We start from the raw sequence: 23,843 nt of genomic DNA, 5'->3' as shown, positions 1-23,843 counted from the left end.
TATCACGGGAAAACACTCCACGGAAATGATTGATTTTCAACTTTGTTATACATTTTATAATATCTTCTGACGAAAGCGGTCTGTTAGGTAGCGTATTTAACAGTTTTTTTTCCATACCTTGTTTTTGTTTAAATTTAAACCACTACCTTTTTTTCTTTTTGAATTTTGAATTGCATTATACACACTAGCACCTCCAGACATTAAGCTACCAAGTGCTGACAATCCCGCAAATATAGGTATTAAGGGAATTACACCTCCTGTTTGTCTCGGTGGTAAAATCAGTCTTTTGCTACCATTTTTTTTCTTAGACATTCTTTTTTTCTTTACTGCTATCATAAGATTTTTTATTTTTGTAGCACGTTTCTTTTTATAACCCATTCCTATTTTTCTTTTAGCTTTCATCGCGTTTGTTACTGCATACGCAACAATTTTCTCCTTTTTAGGAGTATCTATAGCTTTAAATCTTTCCCAAGCACGATTTTCTAACACTTCATCAGCTTTATGTCTATCGTTTAAATTTTTACTAGATGCATACGCAATATCGTGATCACGACAAGCAGTATCCAATGGATTTATTCCTATGTCACCACGATTTAATCTTTTTTTTAATTTTGTACCTGGCCCACAAAACTGATAACCTGGAACATGAGATTCAAACGGAAGACTATTTATAAGAGAGTTTACAATACCTTTACCAGTCTTTTTCGATTTACACTTTCGAGTTGAACGCATCATCAATAACTGAATATAAAATAAAAATCTTTGAGTATTTATAAGAAAATGGATTTAATTGAACAGAAAGATAAATTAGAAATAATAAACGTAGATGTACAAATATCGAAAAAACCATCAAGACATGGTTCGTTATTACCTGATACTATACGTGCTATATTAGTTGGTCCTAGTGGATCGGGTAAAACAAATATAATGTACAATCTAATCACACATGAAAACGGGTTAAGATTTGAAAATATTTATTTATACTCTAAAACCTCTAATCAAGAAAAATATGTTTTGTTAAAAAAAATAATGGATGATATACAAGGTGCTAATTTGTTCATATTTACAAACGCAGATAAAGTTATAAAACCTAACTTAACTAAGAAAAATTCTATTATAATTTTTGATGATGTAATATGTGACTCACAGTCTGTTATTAGAGAATACTTTAGCATCTGTAGACATTCAGGTGCTAGCTCCGTATTTCATTTAGCACAAACATATTCTAAAATACCAAAACAGTTGGTAAGAGATAACTCAAACTTTTTAATAATTCTGAAACAAGATGACATGAATTTACGTCATATATTCAATGATCATTCGTCGACAGATATGGATTTCTCAGAATTTCGGAAAATTTCTCATTTATGTTGGAATCAAAGTGATTATGGGTTTATGGTTATTGATAAAACTCGAGAAATGAATGAAGGAAGATATAGATGTGGTTTTTATACGTTTATTAAAATAAAATAATTATATATATATAATATATATATAATGTAACATTGTTATTATCTACATAGTCTTGTCAGTGGTCATACGATACAGTAATATTGAGTTTATTATTTACTATGAACAAAGAAAAAGTTTTGCTGAAAAATTTAATAATATCAAAAAAAAATATTAAACGAAAAATAATGGAAATGAAACGTGGTATTATAGATTCAGATAACTATTTCCGTGAAGCATTTAAACCAATAACTGAACCACTCAGTACAAAAATAGAAAAAAATACATCGTGTATCTTACAACTAGCTGATTATAAAAATGCAGAAACCTCATACACTAGTGGAGAAAATGAAGATGATGAATTAAATTCGACATTTGTAAATTTTTTTGAACGTCCTAAATCACAACGTTATGATAAATCTTATGGTTTACATTATGATAGAACTAGTGATTCTTACAAAATAGGAGATTACTCTGTAACTTTTAGCCATGGTAACTTACAGCTGCTTAATAAATACTATACATGGACATTAGGACTACAGTCTTTATTATGTGAGAAAGAACCAAAAAATACAACTATACAAGATATGGAATCTTATTACGATATTTTGAAAACTTCTCGAGTTCATTTAAAAGCGGATGGGAAACCAAAAACCTCAAAGTTTCATAAATGGGCGACCGTTGTAAAACCTCTCTACGAAAGAATGAAAAATGAAGAAAAACAGTTAAACGAAGAAATAGTTAAAATTAATAACTCTAGAGCTCCTCGGATAAGCTTTAAACAATTAAACGAACATTTATCTAGTTCGAGTGCTAAACGTAGTAACGTTCATAATAATACAACCATAACAAATGAACCATTTGATTTTAACCCTACAGCAAACAGTTCTATGTCTGTAGATCCTCCAGTTGAAAAGATGTTTAATTTTACTGCATCACCACATGCTAAGAAAGGTTCTGGTTTATATAAAGATGTAATACCTCAAACACAGTTAGTTTATTATGATGATCCAAATGAATTAGTAACTAGATTAAATCTTTTAACATCATCACAAAGAGTTGGTAATACTGGCGTTAGTAATGAAATCATATCTATTTTAGAAGAATTACGTGAGAGGAATATTATAGTATAATGACAACCTTAGAGAATATAGCTAATGAGCTACATCGACCAGCGAGAAAAATATTTCCTAGACGTAGCGTAGTTACACGGTTTAAAGATGATCTCTGGCAAGCTGATTTAATAGACATGCAGTCACATTCTAGACAAAATAAAGGTTTTAAATTAATTTTAATCATAATTGATACATTTACCAAGTATGTATGGGTAGAAGCATTGAAAAATAAAACAGCGGAGGAATGTACAAAAGCTATGTTTAATATATTGAAAAAAGCTAATCCAAAATTGTTACAGACAGATAATGGTACAGAATTTTATAATAATCAATTTCAAGATTTAATGAAAAAATATAAAATTAAACATTATAGTTCATTCAGTGTCATTAAGTGTTCAATTTGTGAACGTGTAATACAAACTCTTAAAAATAAAATATATAAACATTTTACTGCAACAGGTACATGGAATTGGTATAATACAATATCAAAAATTATACAAAACTATAATAATACAAAACATAGAACAATTAAATGTACACCAAGTGAAGCTCGAATGGATGCAAACAAAATTAAACTTAACACACATACAAATATCAAAACATTATACAAACCAAAATTTAAAATTAATGACAAAGTAAGAATATCTAAATATAAACATATATTTGATAAGGGATACACACCAAATTGGACGACAGAAATATTTACAATTTCAAAAATTTTACATACAAATCCAGTAACGTATCAATTAAAAGATGAATCGAACAATATAATCTTAGGTGGTTTTTATGAACAAGAAATTAAATTAACTGATTTTCCAAACACCTTTCTTGTTGAACGTGTTATAAAAAAAGTTGGGAATAAAATGTTTGTCAAGTGGTTAGGTTTTGATACAAGTTATAATTCATGGATAACGTTGTCAGATATATTAAAATAAAATTTTATATTATATTATTTTTATCATATTATTATATTTTACCTTTTTACTGTTTTTCTTTGATAACAATAAAAATTTGTTTATTTACATGAAACATTTAACAATTAAAACATTATATAATACTGATAGATAGCGCTTTTTGTTTATTTCGATTGCGGATATATAAAGTTTTTTAATTTATAGTGGCCATAAGCCAATGTATTAATCCCATCATCCATTATATAACGTTTATCATCGTTAGCACTAAGAACAAGCTTAGTCATAGTTTTCGAATGGACAATATGTTTATTGGATTGAATAAAATTCATTTTTCTATGAGTTTGTTTATTCTCAACAGTTATATGGTTTATAAATGCATTTAATATATCCATGTAATTTTCAAATTTCATGTGATTTTTAATTATATACTTTTTTACACCTTTTGCTTTTTTTTCCTCAACACTATGTACAGTTTTATACGCATATAATTTCGGTCTTAATGAGACAAATTCTTTTAGAATTATTCCTTTCATTTCATCCTTAAAATATCCTGGTTGATTTTTATGTGTCTCACTGAAACAATAATGGTCTTTAGGATAATTAGATGTATCAAAATATGGTAGTAAACTATTTTTTAAATCATCGAAAAAATTTGTTGTTTGGATAGCGTATACCAACGAATCAGTATCTGAATACAAAGAACTAATTTTAGCACCATATTTTTTTTTCATTACATTATAATGAAAGTCATACATAAATGTTTTTGAAACATCTAAAATTGCGAATCCTACATAAATTGCCTTGTCAAATTTAATGATTTCCTTACGCTGATGAATAGCCATAAGATTCTCAGTGTATATAGTTCTGTCTTTAAAATTAGTTTTAACCATTAATTTCCTAGCTTTTTTTGCTGATGAAACAAGTTTTATAGAAGTTCTTGCGCGAACATTTTCCATACATTTACCGAAAACGCTATTGATTAACAACTTCCAAAAATTTTTTTCAAACTCGTTTTTAGCTTCAACTCTCATAGTTGTACACAATTCAATGTATGATGCCATCCATTTGCTTTGTGAAAAGCTAATAGCTCGATGAATTTTCGTCACTTTAATACCGTTTAAAATCGCCTGTTTTAAGTTTTTATAATGTACTATATAGTTTTTTTTTGATGATAATGTAGTAAGCAATTTCTTAGCTTTAGAATTAGGAGGACACTCATTAATGGGTAAAAATGGGAAATCATTATGACTTTTATGTAAATACTTAGGGTACTCGATATCAACTTCTAATATATACCCAACTTCTGAATCATCGGCAATTTTAGTGACATCGATATTGAGATCATTAACCCACTCAAAATCTTTGAAAGGCAATTCTGTTAACATAGATTTACCATACAAATTTACACAGTCAAGATATGTAATCCATGTGATTGGTTCATTCGAATTATAGTCCAGTCCTTCAATATTTGGTATATTTGCTTTAACATATCTTTTAGTTGATTGACAAATGCCCCCCCGGATTGAGTTTTCAAAAAAGAGGAGCATGTTGTAATCCTTTAACCTTTCCAATTTTACCTTAGTGTACTTAAGCATACAATCAAAAGCAAATCCAGGAGCAGTCATGTAATGAGCAGGATCTAATCTGAGAGTAGATAAACATAAGTCTCTAAAATTTTCAAACACGTCAGCCAGTATGGTAACGTCAGTCTTTAAATAAAGATCGCTATACTCACCTAAAGTCTTTATATCGAATGTTCGCCATATATTTTTAGCATGCATATAATCTTTATCGCTTATTTTTTCGTCTGTCAAAGAGTTATAAAATTCAGACTTTGATGGTAAGAAAGTATCATCTAATTTACTCCAACTATCGACATATTCATAAGGGAAGATTCCTTTTTGAGTGACTAGATCTAATGCTTTCATGGAAAAATTTTTAAGAGTTTCTCTAAACCTCAACTTATCTTCAGATAAATTTAATGCAAGTTTACTTAATGATTCGCTCATGAAACGGAATGTATCGACAAATTTAATACTAAATCTATGTGCGATTTCTTTACTAAAGGATATATATTTTTCTGACGAATTAGGAATAACGTGAATATCTTTATCATTACAACCAAGTTCCCGAATTATGAAATGACTATCGTACGATAAATTATGGAAGAAAATTGGTACGAATGAGGGGTTAATTATTTCAAAATTACATTGAAGACAAAGACATTGTCTATATTTACCAGTAAAATGACAGTGATCTCGAACTTTAATTAAATTATTATTTTTAAAATGTCTCGAACATTTTCCACAAAACTTAGTATTTTTAAAATTACTTTCTTCTTCTTTAGTTAATTTATTCATCGGTTTATTTGTTTGATAAATTTTATTAATATTATTTCCAATAACAATCATATTTTCCATAAATTTTTTTGCAGCATTTTCACCTCTATAAATTACCACCTTTCTCGGAATTTTGAACTGTTTTACTAGTTCTTTTGATATAACATCATAGTTAACTTTGACATAAAACCCATAGCTCATAATTTCATGTAAATGTGTAGCATAAGTTTTAGATTTTTCGTAACTATTAAATTCACTAGACTTATTTTTAGGAGTTAAAATACATTCAAAATCTGCATAAATAACAATTGGTATTCTCTGTGTATTTTTATAGTTTTTAAAATAAATAAAATCATCATCCCCCTTTTCAAACATTATTGGTCTCCCTAATTGGTTCTTTCTACAATTATGCTGGTGTTCACTCAACCCTTTCTTACCCCAAAGTTTGCTTTTACATGGCTTTTCACTAAAAGTAGTAAAACATCTTTTACAGATAATTAATCTGGAACAGTTTTTAGTTTTCTGACTTCTAATAAATCTTGAAAAATTTTTTATATAACAATAGTGTGATGTGTTATTATTATTAAACAAAAGTAGATCAAAATGTTTTTTTCTTTCAGTATTACAAATATATAGAGGGAAAATATGTTTTTTATCATTTAAACTATAAATATTAATTGATACATTATTTATACGTTCAAATTTTTTTATCTGACTGATTGGTGTAGGAAAATCTATACATTTAAAATCTAAGCCACTTTTTTTTTCTAACATTTCAAAATATTTCTTATTAAAATAAGTTTTATTTGAACGATTGTCAAACTTTGATAGTATTGAATATTTAAAACATTTAACATCATTATTTTTTACATTTATGACTGCTCTTTTATCTTTGATATATTCAGGAAGATCTAGATACGTTCCTCCTCTGAGAGGATTTACTATATTAATTCTCAATTGTAATGCATCTATTGTTTTAAGTGACCAGCCAGAAGCTTTTGCTAAAAAATCATCTTCTTCACTTAATAATTTATTGAACATCCCATTCAGTAATTTATTAAAATCAGAGGAATTACATGCAAGTGTATTAGAGGTTTTAAATGCTATATCCTGTACTTCTTGTGTGATAATTCGTTCATATACACTATCTACATATAAATTAAATTTTATAGATGTTTGTAGACATGATTCCTTTAACTTTGGAATTATTTTGTCTAAAGTATAGTTAAAAAAAAGTGTGTAGTCTAAAAATTTTAAATTATTCTTAACTATAAAAGTTTTTGAACATTTTTTAAATCTTTCAATTTCAAATATTCCTTCATCAGCATATGTCATTCGCTGACGTTTTGTCACCATTTTTCTTTTCATAATTAAGCTGAAAATAAATTAAATGAAAAAAAAAATATAATAAACAATAATAATATTGTAATCACTTTATTATTTTTTATAGTATAAATCATACAATATTCAGCAAACCTAAGCAACTAGTTTAAAAAAAAAGAAATTAAAAACTTAATTATTATTTAATAAATCATATAGGTATGATAAATGCAATATACAACTTTGTTGGCATCGATAACCTATATGATTAGATTCATCGTAATCACCTTTAATTTCTTTTTTTTTTTTTAATAAATTTTCCCTAGTCGACTTCAGGTTTGTTTTTTTGATTTTAATATTAATATCGTTAATCATTTTTTTAAATTTTTTTTCTTCTCTTTCACCATATTTCTCATTTTCCACCTGTTGTTTCAACACTTCATTAATTTCTGTTTTGATGTATGATGTCATGTTTCTGCAAATTATATAGATATTTGCAAACTATCTGCTAGTAATAAAATATTAAAATAGTAACACACATCATCATTAAATAATAATTGTTTTTATTTTTACAAGCAAAAAAACATAGCTATAAACATTAAATTAAAATCATAATTTCTTAGAAAAGTAAATGTCATGAAATGTTTGACAACGTATCATCATATCCATACTATATCTTTCTCCATAACAGATTTCCATTTTTCTAACATAATCAATATATTTATTATCATATTTATTAAATATTTCTCTTTTTTCTTTTAAAGAAAACAATTTATCTCTTAATTTATTGATTTCAAATTCATTTGATGATGAACATATCCTGATTAAATAAATGTTATGTTTTATTTCTTTAATTTTTTTTATTAATTTCTTTCGTTTCTAATAGTTTTTATTTTTACAAGCAAAAAAACATAGCTATAAACATTAAATTAAAATCATAATTTCTTAGAAAAGTAAATGTCATGAAATGTTTGACAACGTATCATCATATCCATACTATATCTTTCTCCATAACAGATTTCCATTTTTCTAACATAATCAATATATTTATTACCATATTTATTAAATATTTCTCTTTTTTTTTCTTTTAAAGAAAACAATTTATCTCTTAATTTATTGATTTCAAATTCATTTGATGATGAACATATCCTGATTAAATAAATGTTATGTTTTATTTCTTTAATTTTTTTATTAATTTCTTTCGTTTCTAATATATTATTTTTATTATCTTCAATATTCCCTAATCTTAATGATTCCATGGTTTGTAAATTATATTGATATTTATTCATAAGTTCATCTTTGTTTTTTGAATCCATTGTCTGTAATATTATTTCAAATTCATTAATGTTAATACACAGTATGTTAAATCATAGAAACATAGACGGAAAAATCTAATTATAAAATATGTTAAACAACTGTATTGTATATAATATAATTTTTATCTGAATTAAATTAACTTTATAAAAATAAAAAATTAAGTTTAAAAATGTAGGTACACATATTATATATAACTGCGTATTTGTTGTGTACTAAATTTATTTTTCTCCTGTCTAATGTTAAATGAATACATACAATTTGTCATAGATAGATATATTTTTTTATATCTAATAGCAGCCAGTCTTATTGAATACTTATTAGAATTAGAATATTATACTACCTATTTAAATTATTAAAAGTTAACTCAAATTGAGATATTTTTATGTAAATATTGAATATTATACTATGAAGTTTAAAAAATATAGGTACACACATCATATATTACTTAAACCTGTGTATTTGCTGTATAATAAATTTATTTATTTTTCCCTTGAATAATGTTAAATGAATACATAAAATTTAATAAAGATAGATGGAAAAAATGTAATAAAATATATTAACCAACTGTATTGTACACAATTTAATTTTTATCTAAATTAAATGGACTTTATAAAAATATTATCATGAAGTTTAAAAATGTAGGTACACAAATATATATTACTTATAACTGTATACTTGTTATATACTAAATTTATTTTTTCCCTTGAATAATTTAAATGAATACCTACAATTTAATATAGAAAAACTGTAATAATCTAATATATTATTAATCAACTGTATTGTATGTAATTTAATTTTTATCTAAATTAAATGAACTTTATAAAAAGATATAATCATGAAGATTAAAATGTAGGTACACATATTAATATATATTACTTATAACTGTGTATTTGTTGTATACTAAATTTATTTTTTCTCCTGTCTAATGTTAAATGAATACATACAATTTGTTATAGATAACTATATTTTTTATATCTAATAGCAGACAGTCTTATTGAATACTTATTAGAATTAGAATATTATACTACCTATTTCAATTATAAAAACTTAGCTCAAATTGAGATATTTTTATGTAAATATTGAATATTATACTATGATATTCATGAAGTTTAAAAATATAGGTACACACATCATCTATTACTTATACCTGTGTATTTGTTGTATATTAAATTTATTTTTTTCCTTTGAATAATTTTAAATGAATACCTACAATTTAATATAGAAAAAAAATGTAATAAAATATATTAACCAACTGTATTGTAAATAATTTAATTTTTATCTAAATTAAATGAACTTTATAAAAACATAATCATGAAGATTAAAATATAGGAACACATATCATATATTACTATAACTGTGTTCAATGTTAAATGAATACATACAATTCATTATAGATAGACATATTTTTTATATCTAATAGCAGACAGTCTTATTGAATTCTTATTAGAATAAGAATATTATACTACTTATTTCAATTATAAAAACTTAGCTCAAATTGTAATATTTTTATGTAAATATTGAATATTATACTATGATAATATAACATTTTTTTATATTATTGATATCAAATATTATAAAATAATAAATATTGCGTTCGGTGATAATATTAAGCGGTGATAGTGCTAACTGTTCTATGGTGATAGAGACGGTATATATTTTTAAGGTTATGTTCGTTAATAGTAGATTGCTGATGTGTAATAAAATGTAATTACTATCTTATAAATATGATGTTAACATTTTATCATATAATATATAAACATAGATAATATTATCATAAAACTATATTATTATAATGATGATGTGTTTAAATCATTGTTATTCTGTTTCTAGTTTTTTTTTAAAATAGGAGTAAAGATTAAAAGTTTTAATAAAATAATAAAATAGGTACTTACATAGTTAGTGTTGAAGTATTCTAAGTCTGACTGTTGACTGTTTTCTGAGTCTGGCTGACGGTTGCTATTGTTGTTGAAGATGTTTTTACGTTTTTGATGGTCTGTTCTGATGTAACTGTTTTGCTGGAGAGTCGAGGATGGTTGCTGTTCTGTAGCTTCTTGGTCTGTTAGAGCTGCTGGTGAACTGATGACTTTATGTTTAAAAATTCGGTGTTTTATACTAGAGTTTAACCCTCTCTTTGAACATTGAGTATTAGGTACCTCTCATAATCCTGAGATGATTGTACATTATATTACTTAATACCATTCTCTTTTGTCCATGTAAGAACATGTTTGTAGTCTTTCATGCAAATTCTTATTACATTATTATATGAGAAGTCTATTTGAATATATACATTCTAATTTATTTTAAATTATATTTGATATTTTAACCAGTTCATATAATGTCTTGTTCATATATAATCATTTTTTTTTTGGAAATGTTTTTTCAGGTCATTGCTATTAACCTTTAACGTTTTTATATCTGAAATCCGGTTCATACTAATTATTTTTTTGATTCTAATAAATGTTAATATTATATACATATATTATACTATTATTGCTTATATTACATATTTGTTGAAAAGTCTTTTGAGGTCATTAACGTTGTTATATCAAATCTGATTTTCAAGGCGGGTGATTATTTTAGATCCTGTTTCTTTAATAATTCATATAATGCCACTTGTGTTCATGTAAAACAAGTTTGTAGAAAGGTTTTTCAAGTCATTGCTATTAACATTAGCATTTTACATATATAAATTATTGTGGTAGTGGCTAATATCTGTGTATAAAAGCCAATGTAAAACCATTAACGTTCATCAGTCCTCAACACAGTCTACAACGCAGCTCAAAAATGTCTTATAGAACATCAATTATTTCTTCAGAATCAGAGGTAAGTAAAGTTTTTTTAAAAACCAAATAACAAATTGGAGGTCAGTCGTAACACTACTCAACGTTATGGTTATAATTATTAAGAAACATAAAAAAATAAAATATGTTTCTTTTAGATATCAGTTATAAAACCACTTGTACATTTTTAAATAAAAAAAAAAATATTATTTTTATGATCCATAGAATGAACATTTCAGTGAATCCGTTGACTCTAAAGTTAAACCGTTAGCATCAACATCTAAAACAAAAACCACTTTAAAACGTGGTGTTGAGAAGACGAATGAAAAAAAATCTACAAATAAGAAGCAGATGAAAATGGTTAGTTAAATTATTTTTTATTATAAATAAAATATATATATATATATATAAATTATATTTTTCATTTATAGAATGCATCATACAGAGACAATGTTGGTGATCGTTTAAGATCAGAAGAATATGATGAGGAAGTTTTCAATTCGCTAACTTTTCGACAAGGTGACGGTTTAATTACGATAAAAACTACATTTGAGGAGAAGCCAACAGATTACTGGGTGATAACACATTATAAATGTTCAAATATTGAAAATGTTCCGGTTAAGGATAGGTAAATAATTTATAATTAATTTACTTTTTTTAAACTATTGTTAATCTTTTTCAATAGGTATTTTTATTATCACTTCATTTCATGATTTAAAAAATAATAATTATAGGTGGAAGTTTAGTGAAGCTGGTGTTAAGTTGTATACAAGCGAAAAGTCAAAAGACCAGACATTGAATGTAAGCTTGAATCAGACCATGCAGTCAATATTTGACACGATGCTACAAGACCCAGGACGTCGTACAATCAAAAGTAAAATAATAGGCTAATTATTATATGTTTTTTTAAAAAATGAGTTTTTTATTGAATAAACAATACAATATATTATATAAATATTTGTTTATTTTATACTATTAAATCCTGAAGTATTAAGTCTGATATTGTATTAAAATGGTATTGTAATATTTCATATAGGAATGATGTGTCATCGTTTTGCAGATGAGTGTAATAACTAAAATCATAGTTTTGTATATACTGGTTTGTGAATTCATTTCTCTGACAACTGATAGGTAGACCACGGACGTCGTTTTTTATTAGATCGTAAGCTGTGTTAAATGTAGCTTGGTAACTTGGTAGACGTTTCTGTTTTTCTGCAATGTAGAGATCTACACAATGTTGAAGCTGTTTAAGTCTACATAAATCTATATGTGATAAAGTGATATAATCATCATTGATATGTAAAGTAATTGAACTCTGCTTAACATTAGTTGAATATGTAAAGTTATCAGATATTTTTGTTCGTCTACATCTGGTGTGTAAATTATTAGTAATTGAAATGTAATTAGATTCAGACATGAGTGTAAACCATTGTTCTAAGTTTAAAGTAATTATCTTCTTTGATAATTTACATTCTAATAACACAATAATCGAAATTTGTTTATTAATTAATAAACCGACTGTAACGCTCTTCTTACTATACGGACGAATGTCGAAGGTTGATTTTGATACGATTATAGGTAGAACCATGATGAATAATATTTATAGTAATGTTTCAGACTATCAATATGAAAAAATCTAGTATAATGTAACTGATGGAACATATACTTTGAACTGAGGTTTTTTTTCATCAGTAAACATATTATATACTAAATCTGTTGTAAAAAAAAAATGGTAAAAAAAATGTGAACGTACAGTTCAGTAGATTAGTGTGTAGTGAAGGGAGTAGAGGGAATTATTTATACTTACTTACCTGAAACATGAAATTAACTTATTAAATTAACCTAACGCACTAATCCACTGAACTATACGTCCACGAGATATTAGATTAAAAACTAACACATATAAGTTGTTTATAATATTTTTTTTTTATTTATTACAACATATAATGAAAAGACATGATTTAGCAAACGGTGTCGTATGACCTAGTTTCACAATTACAAATATATTCATTGTTACAATATTTACTTAACACTTTTTGAACAAACTGATTTCCCTTCATTAATAATACATATATACACTTTGGATTATATCTGCAATGTTCAATCCAAACGTCATCTTCTCGTTTCCAATTATGAAGAATAAGTCCACAGCAAAAGCATTCGACGATATCTTCTACTCCTGTATATTTTAACCCACATTCAGCTAGAGCATATTTATTTTGAAAACAATTTAAAGGAAAATGTTCAAAAGATCTTAATCTTGAATAAATTGAAGTATATCCTGGATGGGTTGGAACTGAATTATTTCGTATACGATGAACTAATGATTGAAAATCGATTGTAAGTTTTGGTAAATTCATTTCTTTAATTAATTGAAATAATAACTTGAAAAACACAACTCGAATACACGACGGATCAGCAGTAACTAAATGTAAAATTATTAACTTGCAACTAAATAGTAGAAATTAAAATATATAAATTTTTAAAAACTAGAACAGTGTAACCAACATGATTAAAAACATAAAAACAATCTCCCTGTAATTTTTATAAAAATTAGCGATATTTGATTGAAAAAATTTTAAAAAACGGGGAAAAATAGTTGATACGGTAAATATTTTTGTGTAAGGCGCAAATAGGTGGACAATCTTGTGTAATCACCGTATTGTGTTACGCGGTAAATCAGAGTGCTCCAAGCGAGAATTTTCCCCTTGAAAAAAAAAAATTACCGTGGAAAAGCTGGCTGTGAACATACAAATATATACTACTCATTTATAATGTGTTATCACCCAGTAATCTGTTGGCTTCTCCTCAAATGTAGTTTTTATCGTAAATAAACCGTCACCTTGTCGAAAAGTTAGCGAATTGAAAACTTCCTCATCATATTCTTCTGATCTTAAACGATCACCAACATTGTCTCTGTATGATGCATTCTATAAATGAAAAATATAATTTATATATATATATATATATATATATTTTATTTATAATAAAAAATAATTTAACTAACCATTTTCATCTGCTTCTTATTTGTAGATTTTTTTTCATTCGTCTTCTCAACACCACGTTTTAAAGTGGTTTTTGTTTTAGATGTTGATGCTAACGGTTTAACTTTAGAGTCAACGGATTCACTGAAATGTTCATTCTATGGATCATAAAAATAATATTTTTTTTTTTATTTAAAAATGTACAAGTGGTTTTATAACTGATATCTAAAAGAAACATATTTTATTTTTTTATGTTTCTTAATAATTATAACCATAACGTTGAGTAGTGTTACGACTGACCTCCAATTTGTTATTTGGTTTTTAAAAAAACTTTACTTACCTCTGATTCTGAAGAAATAATTGATGTTCTATAAGACATTTTTGAGCTGCGTTGTAGACTGTGTTGAGGACTGATGAACGTTAATGGTTTTACATTGGCTTTTATACACAGATATTAGTCACTACCACAATAATTTATATATGTAAAATGCTAATGTTAATAGCAATGACTTGAAAAACCTTTCTACAAACTTGTTTTACATGAACACAAGTGGCATTATATGAATTATTAAAGAAACAGGATCTAAAATAATCACCCGCCTTGAAAATCAGATTTGATATAACAACGTTAATGACCTCAAAAGACTTTTCAACAAATATGTAATATAAGCAATAATAGTATAATATATGTATATAATATTAACATTTATTAGAATCAAAAAAATAATTAGTATGAACCGGATTTCAGATATAAAAACGTTAAAGGTTAATAGCAATGACCTGAAAAAACATTTCCAAAAAAAAAATGATTATATATGAACAAGACATTATATGAACTGGTTAAAATATCAAATATAATTTAAAATAAATTAGAATGTATATATTCAAATAGACTTCTCATATAATAATGTAATAAGAATTTGCATGAAAGACTACAAACATGTTCTTACATGGACAAAAGAGAATGGTATTAAGTAATGTAATGTACAATCACCTCAGGATTATGAGAGGTACCTAATATTCAACGTTCAAAGAGAGGGTTAAACTCTAGTATAAAACACCGAATTTTTAAACATAAAATCATCAATTCACCAGCAGCTCCAACAGACCAAGAAGCTATCAGAACAGCAACCATCCTCGACTCTCCAGCAAAACAGTTACCTACCATCAAAAAACACAAAAAACATCTTCAACAACAGTGAAGAGCAACCGCCAGCCAGACTCAGAAAACAGTCATCAGTCAGACTTAGAATACTTCAATACTAACTATGTAAGTACCTATTTTATTATTTTATTAAAACTTTTAATCTTTACTCCTATATTAAAAAAAAAAAACTAGAAACAGAATAACAACGATTTAAACACATCATCATTATAATAATATAGTTTTTATGATAATATTATCTATGTTTATATGATAAAATGTTAACATGATATTTATAAGATAGTATCACTATCACTAGTCAGTAATTACATTTTATTACACATCAGCACGAACTAAGATATACAGGACTGGAAACGACCAAATATCACAGGGAACCCAATGGACTCAAAAAAAGTACGCATCGATTTTTGGCGCACTCTATCAGTCAAATATATTACTCATTTTAATGTTGATAATATACATTTTCGAAATTTGATAATAATTTAGCAGTAAACAAAAAACAATAGGTAAATGTAAATTTAAATATTTATTAATTATGATTTTTTTATGACACTGTAAGTTTGGAACATTTTTTCTTTTTAGCGTTTACTTTTGCAACATTTTTATTTGCTATTTGTGTATACTGCCGCATTCGCATGGTGACATAGTACGATAAAATTGATGCTAATGTATCACACTTGTGTTGACTACAAGGCCACTTAATGCTTTTTAGCGTGTGTGAAAAGAAATCATCAATCGTCAAATTAAAAGCATCACTGTAGTCACAAAATTTAGAAAATGATTTTTCCATTTCGGTAATTACAGAAAATAAAATTTTATTTGGATGAGTTAATGCCCCTCTCGATTTTAAATTTGTCAATACTGATTCTGGCCTATCACAAAAATCTGTTGTGCCTGAAAAATTATAAACTTTTATTATTTACTTTAGAATTAGATTGATCAGTTTCAAAGTGTACCTATGTCAATATAAATTATACTTACCAACTATTGCTTTCTGACAAACCTTACAGTTTATATGCTTCATGAAGTATCTAGTTATGTATCCACATATATAATATAAAACACAGGTTTCTGGGTCAGCTTTAAAATAATTATGATCATTAATATCAAATACATCTTCTACTTCTAAACCTACTGTAACATAGGAATCTAGTGTTTTACGCAAGTTCTGAATTTTTTTTCTTTTTCTGTGATACTATTAGTATTGAAAACAGTTTTTAGATCAGTTATTGTAATTTTGGGAGTTTCCGAATTTAAAATTGAACAATTTCCACTCTTTGGAGGCTTCAGAATGGAATAGACAGCCAACATTTTGTAAACTTGAAGGAAAGTTGGTGTACATGGGTGATCATTCGGGTCTGTTGCTTGCCTCACAGTACCAAAAAATTGCTATGTAATTAAAAAAAAAGTTCTGTTATGAATTTATTTATTAGATGAGTAGATAAATAATTTGTTTTACTTCCAAACGGTCCTGATTCATTTTATTTGTCAGTATATACTTAAAACCACATTCATCTAAAAGGTATTTACAAAGATCCAATGTTGATTGTATCGTAACTCTTAATCCCTCAGCTGTTGATTGTGTTAAAAATTCATCTCCTGTTATACCATGTTTTTCAACTTGAACTTCCCAAGAATCAAGCCATGCAATGGTATCTTCTAAGACCTATGAAACATAATAATAGGATTGATTTTGAATTATAATTACATGTATAGTAAACTTGGTATATTTGTCTACTTTAAAATCATTGCTATTTTTTTTAATCCCCTCAACTGGGTATTTTCGATTCAAAATATCAAACAATAAATTTAATCTTTCAGTAACTTTTTGCGTTTCATGACTGTTTTGTAATGAGTCAATCTTAACGTATTCCCTATAAAACTGAATACCCTTAGCCATGGAATCACTGAATATCTGCAATATAATTTGTTAAATTTGTATAATTTATCATCTACAATTCTACAATAATGTCTGAAAAATATAAATATTTTGTTTAATTACTTGAGTGGCTAGTTTCACACTCATTTTAGCAAAATTGTCTGGAGCTATATGTCTTGGAGTTATTTTAGGGCATACTTTGGTTGGAGAGTTTGAATTTCTTGCTATATCATTCATATATTCTTCTTCATAATGTGACCATCTAATGAAAGGCTTTTCTGGTGACTCCTAAATATATATTATAACTTATAAGTATTATTTAAACGCAAAAGGTTTGATGTGTTTAGTGTTCAGTTATTTTACTCTTAGTATTACTTACTCTTAAACTTTTTTTGTTGTACAACCTGTTTCTGACATTTTTTATTAGATGAGGTGCATCAGAAAACATGTACACCTTTTTATTGTTTTTCAAAGGATGTTCAAAAAAATTTTTTACTTTGCCTTTTTTACCACTAACTCCAAGCTCATCCCAAAGTTTTCTGTTAGTTGATGCTCCATCAGAAACCACACCATTGACAATAGCACCAATATCTTCCAGAAGGCAAATCACTTTAATGACGAGTTGAGCAAGAACTATACCTATCATAATTATTTAAAACTGAGTATTATTCATAATTAACATTTAAAATCAAATAATAAACTAAATATTATTAAAACATATATTTTACATTAAAAAATAACTTATTGCATGTTATTATCAAATATCGAATATAGAACATGGTACCTTAGATTAGTATAAAGACGGTAGATTTATAAAATAAATTATAAATCATTTATTTTACACGTATCAAATGTTTCTTGAAACATCAGCATGCTGCATGCAATACCCAAAACACAGGCCTTAAAATGTTAAATTGCATGAGGATATAGAGAACAAAACATAGAAAACACAAAACATAAATTGAGTTAGATTATTATTAAGTATTTCTACGTATTACAATATTATGACAAATTGACAAATTACAACAACTATACATAATATATTAAGTAATATAATATTACCTTTTACAGGGCCCCTAGAAGCAAATACTGCTATTGGCTGGGAGATATTGGCAGCTAAGCTTTGAAATATAAAGACTAAACAATGATTGGCTTTTAACCCTGAACTTTGCACATCTTCACCAAAATCTTCTAATCCAGAGTAGTTTAAAGTTTTAGAGTTTACACTTATACTTTCTCGTACGCATATTTCATCGAAAATTGACATGCCATGCTTTTGGTTGGAAGTGAGCATGCTAAATTTCTATTTTAATAATTGGAAAAATTGTTTGTCAAATCCACATTTTGTATTAACAAGTGATAAATATTTACGTGTGGTGCGTACAGAAGGCAAAGGTAAAATATCTTGTTGTTTTAAAAATGTATATGTAGAAGGTGACCTATAAAAATTGAATTAGCTATTAGTTTACATATTTAACTCAATATTAAATAATTATTACCGAATCCTTAATAAAATACATAATAAAATCCAGTCTTCACTGTAACGTTTATTATTTGGGATCGTCGCTCTACTTGTATTAATTATTTCTTTGATAATTAACTTCTGTGGATCATTCAAATTTTTTGAATCTAATAACTCATTTATAGAAGAGACAGACATATTTTTAATTTTGGCATGGGAATGTTCTAATTCAGTGTTTTATTTTGATATTTTTGTTTGAAATCTAAAATGCATATAAAAAATATAATAACTATATTACATTATAATTTATAAGTTGGTATCTGATATTGTGTAGTATAATTTCATTTAAATTTTTTCTAAAAATGTTACCTTAAATTACATTTTTGTAAATATTTTTTTTTTTTCATAATTTTATTCAACACACTGCGACGTGTTGGAGTCAGTGTAGAACCTATATATTTGTTTTTAGTAATCAAAGACCTACATCTGCGACGTCTTATGTAAGAAAACAATGTATTACAATAATGGCACCTTTTTTTTTTCATCTATTAGGATAGGACATTTAATGTGGCGCCAATAGTTGCTTTCAAGATAAGCATTTTTCATATTATGTATTCCTAAACATAAAATCAGTTGTGTTAGATTTTTTTCACCAAGAACTAAAAGTTAAGTTATTATACAATATAGAAAATGTATTGTTATAATTAGGTACCGGGATAATCAATAGGTTTAGGTCCACCTTGACATGTTAATTTTCAATCAAAAGTAATTATTGCCTGTTCTATATATTCTATGGTAATAGTGTGGCGGTCCTGGACGGATACCACAAATATGTATGCGGTGGATCGGTTTTACACCAAGGAAAAAAAACACTTTTTGTTTAAGTCGCAGAAGTGCGGTGGTGTATATTTTATTTTGATATTGTCGGTAGGAAAAAAAAACAAATCACAGATGTAATAATATGAGAGACGGTACGCGCGAGGACGGTGATGGTGCGGTTGGTAGTTGTCACTCAAAACGCGGCCGTGGAACTGACTTGCTACAAGCCGGTTCGCGGTACCGGCGGTCGACATCTCCAGGCGCGCTTATCGCGTGTCGGTGTCGACCGCCGTCGATTGGCGGTTGACAGAGAGAATAGACGGCGCGGATTTCCGCGCACAGGCCGTTTGAATTCAAACGGCTATTACGCGGGACCGCGTCATACTCCCCCCCCAAACCGCCAACGACGGCGGTGTGCCAGCCAGTATCGGTGGTGCGGTGGTGTGGGTGTTGGAGTGTGGTTGTGGTGGACACCTTGTCCGCGGGCACGTTTTCCGGCTGATCACAGCGGACGTGACCCGGCGGTGTCTGGGGAGTGATTGCCGATGTCGGCTGTGGGCACTTTTCCGGGGTTCCGGCACGTGTTTCCGGCTGGTGATAGCGGACGTGGCCCCGGCGTGTCTACTGCCGCCGAGGTGACGCCGGGAGACTATGGAACGTGTTATCGAACACGGTCTCCATGTCTCCCTCGTCACCAAGGTGCGTGTCCGGCCCGTCCAACAGTTCCGCCTCCTCTTCCGCTAATATTTCCATATCAACGGGTTGTGAGAAGGCGGTGGTCGGTTGCTCCGTGGTCCCGGCTGTTCCGGCAGGTATCACTACCTCCGGTACCGTGGTCACGGTGCGGGCCGGGTAGTTGGTTGGGGGGGCCGTGATTGGTGCCGGTTTTTCCAGGCGGAACTGCTGGGACTCTTGTTGTTTTTTCGCCCGATGGTCCCGCAGGCGCTGCTGGTTCCGGCGTTGACGGGCGTTGAAGGCTGGTACGGGTGTTGACGTGGAGGTGACGGCTGTTGGCGTCTGCGTGGTTGGTGCGAGACGGCTGCCTACGTCGGCCGTTGGTTGTTTGGACAGCCGTGGTGCGGGTACCGGGTGCTGCAGCAGCGGCCTGATTGGTCGTGAAGTTGTTGCCGGTCGTGACGTGGTTGTCGTTCGCGTCGTTGCCGGTACTGCCGCCCGTCTGGGACTGCGTGACCTGTTTGGCCGTAGCACGTTTGTGGGAGCGCCGCTTGTTGCTCTCTTGAATACCTCGGTGCGGTCCTCCCACCCCCGTGTGTAGGCGGCCCACAACACCGGATCCCGCTGCAGCTGCGCCGTTGACATCCGCCGTACCCGTGCCGCCGTGGTGGTGTTGGTCACCTCCTCCATGCTGGCCGCCTTCAGTAGTTGCTGGCTACGTTCCAGCAACTCGGCCGCTTGTTGGATGGCGGTTGGCGGTGTGGTCGGCCGTTGTTGGTCCATGGTAGGGCTGTTGTTCCGACTAAAATTTGTTAGATTTAGTTATGGGTTTGTTGGTGGGTGGGGTGGTGTAGGGTGGGGTTATGCTGTGATGGTCGCCCGTTTGAGACAGGACACGTGGATTTTGCGTGCGGGTTGTTGGTCCGTGAGGAACACGCCTTTACCCACGCGTCTGTGTAACTTCACCGGTCCCCACCATTTCGGTGCGAAGCCGGCGTGAAATTTTTTGTGCGCGCTCGACAGGTGGTGTGCTTTGTAGTACACCAAGTCACCTGTTCGGTATTTTGTGTCCGTCTGGCCCCCTGTTACAGGTGGTACGTCCAGTACGGCACTTTCCCGTTTCGCTCTGTCCCTATCTGTGTGCTCTATCTGGTTGTCCGCCGTCCGAGTCAGTGCCCAGTCCCCGGGTCGCTTGCCCTCTCTGCCGAGGACAAGTACCGACGGTGGGTATCCTGTCTGGTCGTTGCGTCTATTCCTGATAGAGAACAGTATGGGGGCTAACTTGGTGTTCCAGGTGTTGTGGTTCCCGTCGATGAGTAGCGCGCGTAGACCTTTTTTTATTTCCTGGTTGCGGCGCTCGACTGGGTTGGCCCTCGGATGATATACCGGAGTTGTCCAGCCCTCGGCCCCCCATCGTTCGATTGCTTTGCACATGTCATTCGATACGAACTGTGGGCTGGTGTCGCTTAAACACACACGGGGATATCCGAAACGTGAAAAGAATTCTCTTTCAAGCGTTTCGGTTATTGTCTTCGTAGTGGCTGTTCCGAGCGGGTATGCTTCGGTCCATCAACTAAACAAATCCGTGGCAACCAGTAAATATTGTTTTCCCCTACTCGTACGCGGGTAGGGGCCCATGAGATCTATGCTGATTACCTCCCAGGGGTGTCGCGGTGTCCTGGCGGCGATCGGGTCATCTGCGCGCGCGTTCAGTGGTTTTGTACACGCGCAAATGTGGCACGACTTGACATACAGTCGGACGTCGTTTTTCTGGCCGTTCCAAAAAAAACGCTGTCTTACCGCCCTGTATGTTTCTTTCCAACCTGGGTGGTTTGCAAGGACGTGGTTGTGGTATATCCAAATCACCTTTTGTGCTTTGTCGTTTGGTACGACTACGGGTGTGTGTTCGCCCAGCTTTCTCCGCAGAAGGCCGTCGGTAAAAATGTATTGGCTATTCTTTCTCGTGGCGTTTCTGGTGCTGTGCGCCGGCTCGTCCGGTGTCCCGTTGTCCACTATGTCTCGTGTTTTGGGGTCGTTGGCCTGCCAAGTTGCGAGCATAGTGTGTGTGATGGTGTGGTCGTTGTTTGGTTTGTCGGGGTCCGTAGTGGCGAACAGATTGTCGGCCGGTGCGCTAGTAGTGGTGTTGTGTGGTGGTGTGGGTACCCCTACTAGTCGCTCCTCGAGGCGTTCCTCGTCTACCGGTGGCCCGGGTGCCGGGTTCCGTGATAGCATATCCGGCGCCTCGTTCTGTACGCCGGGTACATGCGTGGTGTGGTAGTCCAGGTTAGCCAGTTGTAGTGCCCACCTGGTTAACTTGGAGTTTGTGTTCTTTGCTCGGTGGAGCCATGTTAGTGCTGCGTTGTCCGTGTAAAGATCAAAACGGCGAGCTTCCAAATATGGTCTGAATTTGTCGATTGCCCAAATTATCGCGAGACACTCGCGTTCAACCGCGGCGTACCGTTTCTGTGTGTCACTAAACTTCCTGCTTGCGTAGGCGATTATCCGTCTTTCGTCCGGTCTGTCACCCCATTGGAAAAGGACGGCACCTGCTCCTATTTCGCTAGCATCCGCTTGTAGGCAGAACGGTTTTCCGTAATCCGGTGTCGACAGTTTTGGCGAGTCGTACAAGGCGCGTTTTATTGTATCGAATGCCGCCTGTTCGGTCTCGCTCCATGACCATTTGGTACCCTGTTTGAGCCGGTCTGTTAGTGGCGCTACGGTGTCCGCGTAATTGTCGACAAATTGGCTGTACCAGTTGCAGACACCCAGGAACTTCCATAGGTCCCTAACTTTGGTTGGTGTTGGGAACCGCATGATGCCTTCTAGTTTCTCCGGTTGTTTGTCTATGCCGTCGGAGGTGACTAGGTGTCCTAGAAATGATATTTCGGTTGATCCGAAACTGCATTTTTCGGTGTTGCATGTTAACCCGTGTCTCTGTAGACGTTCCAGAACTTTGTCCAAGTGGCACTGGTGTTCGTCCGTAGTGTTTGAAAACACCACTATATTATCAAGATATACGCGGACGAACTCATCCAGGTACAATCTCAGTACTTCGTTCATTAAACGTACAAAGGTCATGGGGCTGTTCTTAAGGCCAAACCGAAGGACTCGGAATTGATACAGACCCCGACGCGTCCGGAATGCCGTGTATTTTCGAGCGTTTTGGTTAAGTGGTACTTGCCAGTATCCCGACTTAAGGTCCAAAATGCTAAATATTTTCGCGCCTCGCATTTGACGTATCAACGTAGTGAGGTCCGGCATTGGGTAAGCGTCGGACTCAGTGACGTCATTGAGTCGTCTGTAGTCGATGCACAGTCGGGGCGATCCGTCTTTCTTTTTTGCTAAGACGACGGGTGCGGCCCATGGTGATGTGCTTTGCTCCACAAGTCCCTGTTGTTCCATAACCTGTACCATGGTGTCGATTGTGGCTTGTTTTGCCTGCGGGTAGGGATATGGTTTGAGCGCTATCGGTGTTTGGTTCTTCAGGAGTATGTCGTGTTCGATTAATCTGGTGCGACCCACGTTGCCGCTGAAAACGTCCGGGTAGTTGCGAATTACTTCGGTTATTTTCGCGCGCGTGTGTATGTCACCATGTATTACCAAATTATCGATGTCTGGTGTAGGG

At 31.5% G+C, this 23,843-nt stretch overlaps 6 protein-coding genes and 1 pseudogene across 6 annotated transcripts; 2 read left to right on the top strand and 5 right to left on the bottom strand.

Annotated features, from left to right (window-relative positions):
• Positions 1–31: 31 nt before the first annotated feature.
• Positions 32–976, bottom strand: LOC149063113 (uncharacterized). The gene has a single exon (XM_089216460.1). It carries the CDS (start codon positions 733–735, stop codon positions 97–99), a length of 639 nt encoding a protein of 212 aa, XP_089072586.1. The 5' UTR covers positions 736–976; the 3' UTR covers positions 32–96.
• Positions 977–1,571: 595 nt separating this feature from the next.
• Positions 1,572–2,681, top strand: LOC149063112 (uncharacterized). Its single transcript, XM_089216677.1, has 2 exons — positions 1,572–2,268; positions 2,329–2,681. Exons 1-2 carry the CDS (start codon positions 1,572–1,574, stop codon positions 2,580–2,582), a joined length of 951 nt encoding a protein of 316 aa, XP_089072803.1. The 3' UTR covers positions 2,583–2,681.
• A 3,036-nt stretch (positions 2,682–5,717) lies between these two features.
• Positions 5,718–10,479, bottom strand: LOC149063111 (uncharacterized; annotated as a pseudogene).
• Positions 10,480–10,815: 336 nt separating this feature from the next.
• On the top strand, positions 10,816–12,189 carry LOC149063110 (uncharacterized). Its single transcript, XM_089216202.1, has 4 exons — positions 10,816–11,277; positions 11,460–11,594; positions 11,666–11,862; positions 11,969–12,189. The coding sequence occupies exons 1-4, from the start codon at positions 11,239–11,241 to the stop codon at positions 12,123–12,125; spliced, it is 528 nt and encodes a 175-aa protein (XP_089072328.1). The 5' UTR covers positions 10,816–11,238; the 3' UTR covers positions 12,126–12,189.
• A 1,810-nt stretch (positions 12,190–13,999) lies between these two features.
• On the bottom strand, positions 14,000–15,145 carry LOC149063109 (uncharacterized). The gene is made up of 3 exons (XM_089215519.1): positions 14,559–15,145; positions 14,242–14,376; positions 14,000–14,164 (listed from the first exon to the last, which is right to left on the bottom strand). Exons 1-3 carry the CDS (start codon positions 14,595–14,597, stop codon positions 14,000–14,002), a joined length of 339 nt encoding a protein of 112 aa, XP_089071645.1. The 5' UTR covers positions 14,598–15,145.
• Positions 15,146–20,164: 5,019 nt separating this feature from the next.
• Positions 20,165–21,001, bottom strand: LOC149063108 (uncharacterized). The gene has a single exon (XM_089215518.1). It carries the CDS (start codon positions 20,999–21,001, stop codon positions 20,165–20,167), a length of 837 nt encoding a protein of 278 aa, XP_089071644.1.
• A 78-nt stretch (positions 21,002–21,079) lies between these two features.
• LOC149063107 (uncharacterized) lies at positions 21,080–21,652 on the bottom strand. The gene has a single exon (XM_089215517.1). The coding sequence runs from the start codon at positions 21,650–21,652 to the stop codon at positions 21,080–21,082; it is 573 nt and encodes a 190-aa protein (XP_089071643.1).
• Positions 21,653–23,843: the final 2,191 nt, after the last annotated feature.

The sequence above is a fragment of the Diuraphis noxia genome, unplaced genomic scaffold, assembly GCF_037042655.1.
Source record: "Diuraphis noxia isolate RWA-SAM2 unplaced genomic scaffold, SU_Dnox_SAM2 contig0001, whole genome shotgun sequence".
Lineage (NCBI taxonomy): Eukaryota > Metazoa > Arthropoda > Insecta > Hemiptera > Aphididae > Diuraphis > Diuraphis noxia.
Note: the sequence above shows the minus strand (reverse complement) of the source record. Positions and strands in the feature narration are given on the sequence as shown.

What these genes read in the sequence shown, in the direction of transcription:
- LOC149063113 (XM_089216460.1), bottom strand. Translation starts at nt 735, where the DNA reads ATGATGCGTTCAACTCGAAAGTGTAAATCGAAAAAGACTGGTAAAGGT.
- LOC149063112 (XM_089216677.1), top strand. Translation starts at nt 1,572, where the DNA reads ATGAACAAAGAAAAAGTTTTGCTGAAAAATTTAATAATATCAAAAAAA. An exon ending in ATCTAGTTCGAGTGCTAAAC is followed by an intron (nt 2,269 to 2,328) that starts GTAGTAACGTTC and finishes TTAACCCTACAG; the next exon opens with CAAACAGTTCTATGTCTGTA.
- LOC149063110 (XM_089216202.1), top strand. Translation starts at nt 11,239, where the DNA reads ATGTCTTATAGAACATCAATTATTTCTTCAGAATCAGAG. An exon ending in ATAAGAAGCAGATGAAAATG is followed by an intron (nt 11,595 to 11,665) that starts GTTAGTTAAATT and finishes TTTCATTTATAG; the next exon opens with AATGCATCATACAGAGACAA. An exon ending in AATGTTCCGGTTAAGGATAG is followed by an intron (nt 11,863 to 11,968) that starts GTAAATAATTTA and finishes TAATAATTATAG; the next exon opens with GTGGAAGTTTAGTGAAGCTG.
- LOC149063109 (XM_089215519.1), bottom strand. Translation starts at nt 14,597, where the DNA reads ATGTCTTATAGAACATCAATTATTTCTTCAGAATCAGAG. An exon ending in TTATTTCTTCAGAATCAGAG is followed by an intron (nt 14,377 to 14,558) that starts GTAAGTAAAGTT and finishes TATGATCCATAG; the next exon opens with AATGAACATTTCAGTGAATC. An exon ending in ATAAGAAGCAGATGAAAATG is followed by an intron (nt 14,165 to 14,241) that starts GTTAGTTAAATT and finishes TTTCATTTATAG; the next exon opens with AATGCATCATACAGAGACAA.
- LOC149063108 (XM_089215518.1), bottom strand. Translation starts at nt 21,001, where the DNA reads ATGGACCAACAACGGCCGACCACACCGCCAACCGCCATCCAACAAGCG.
- LOC149063107 (XM_089215517.1), bottom strand. Translation starts at nt 21,652, where the DNA reads ATGTGCAAAGCAATCGAACGATGGGGGGCCGAGGGCTGGACAACTCCG.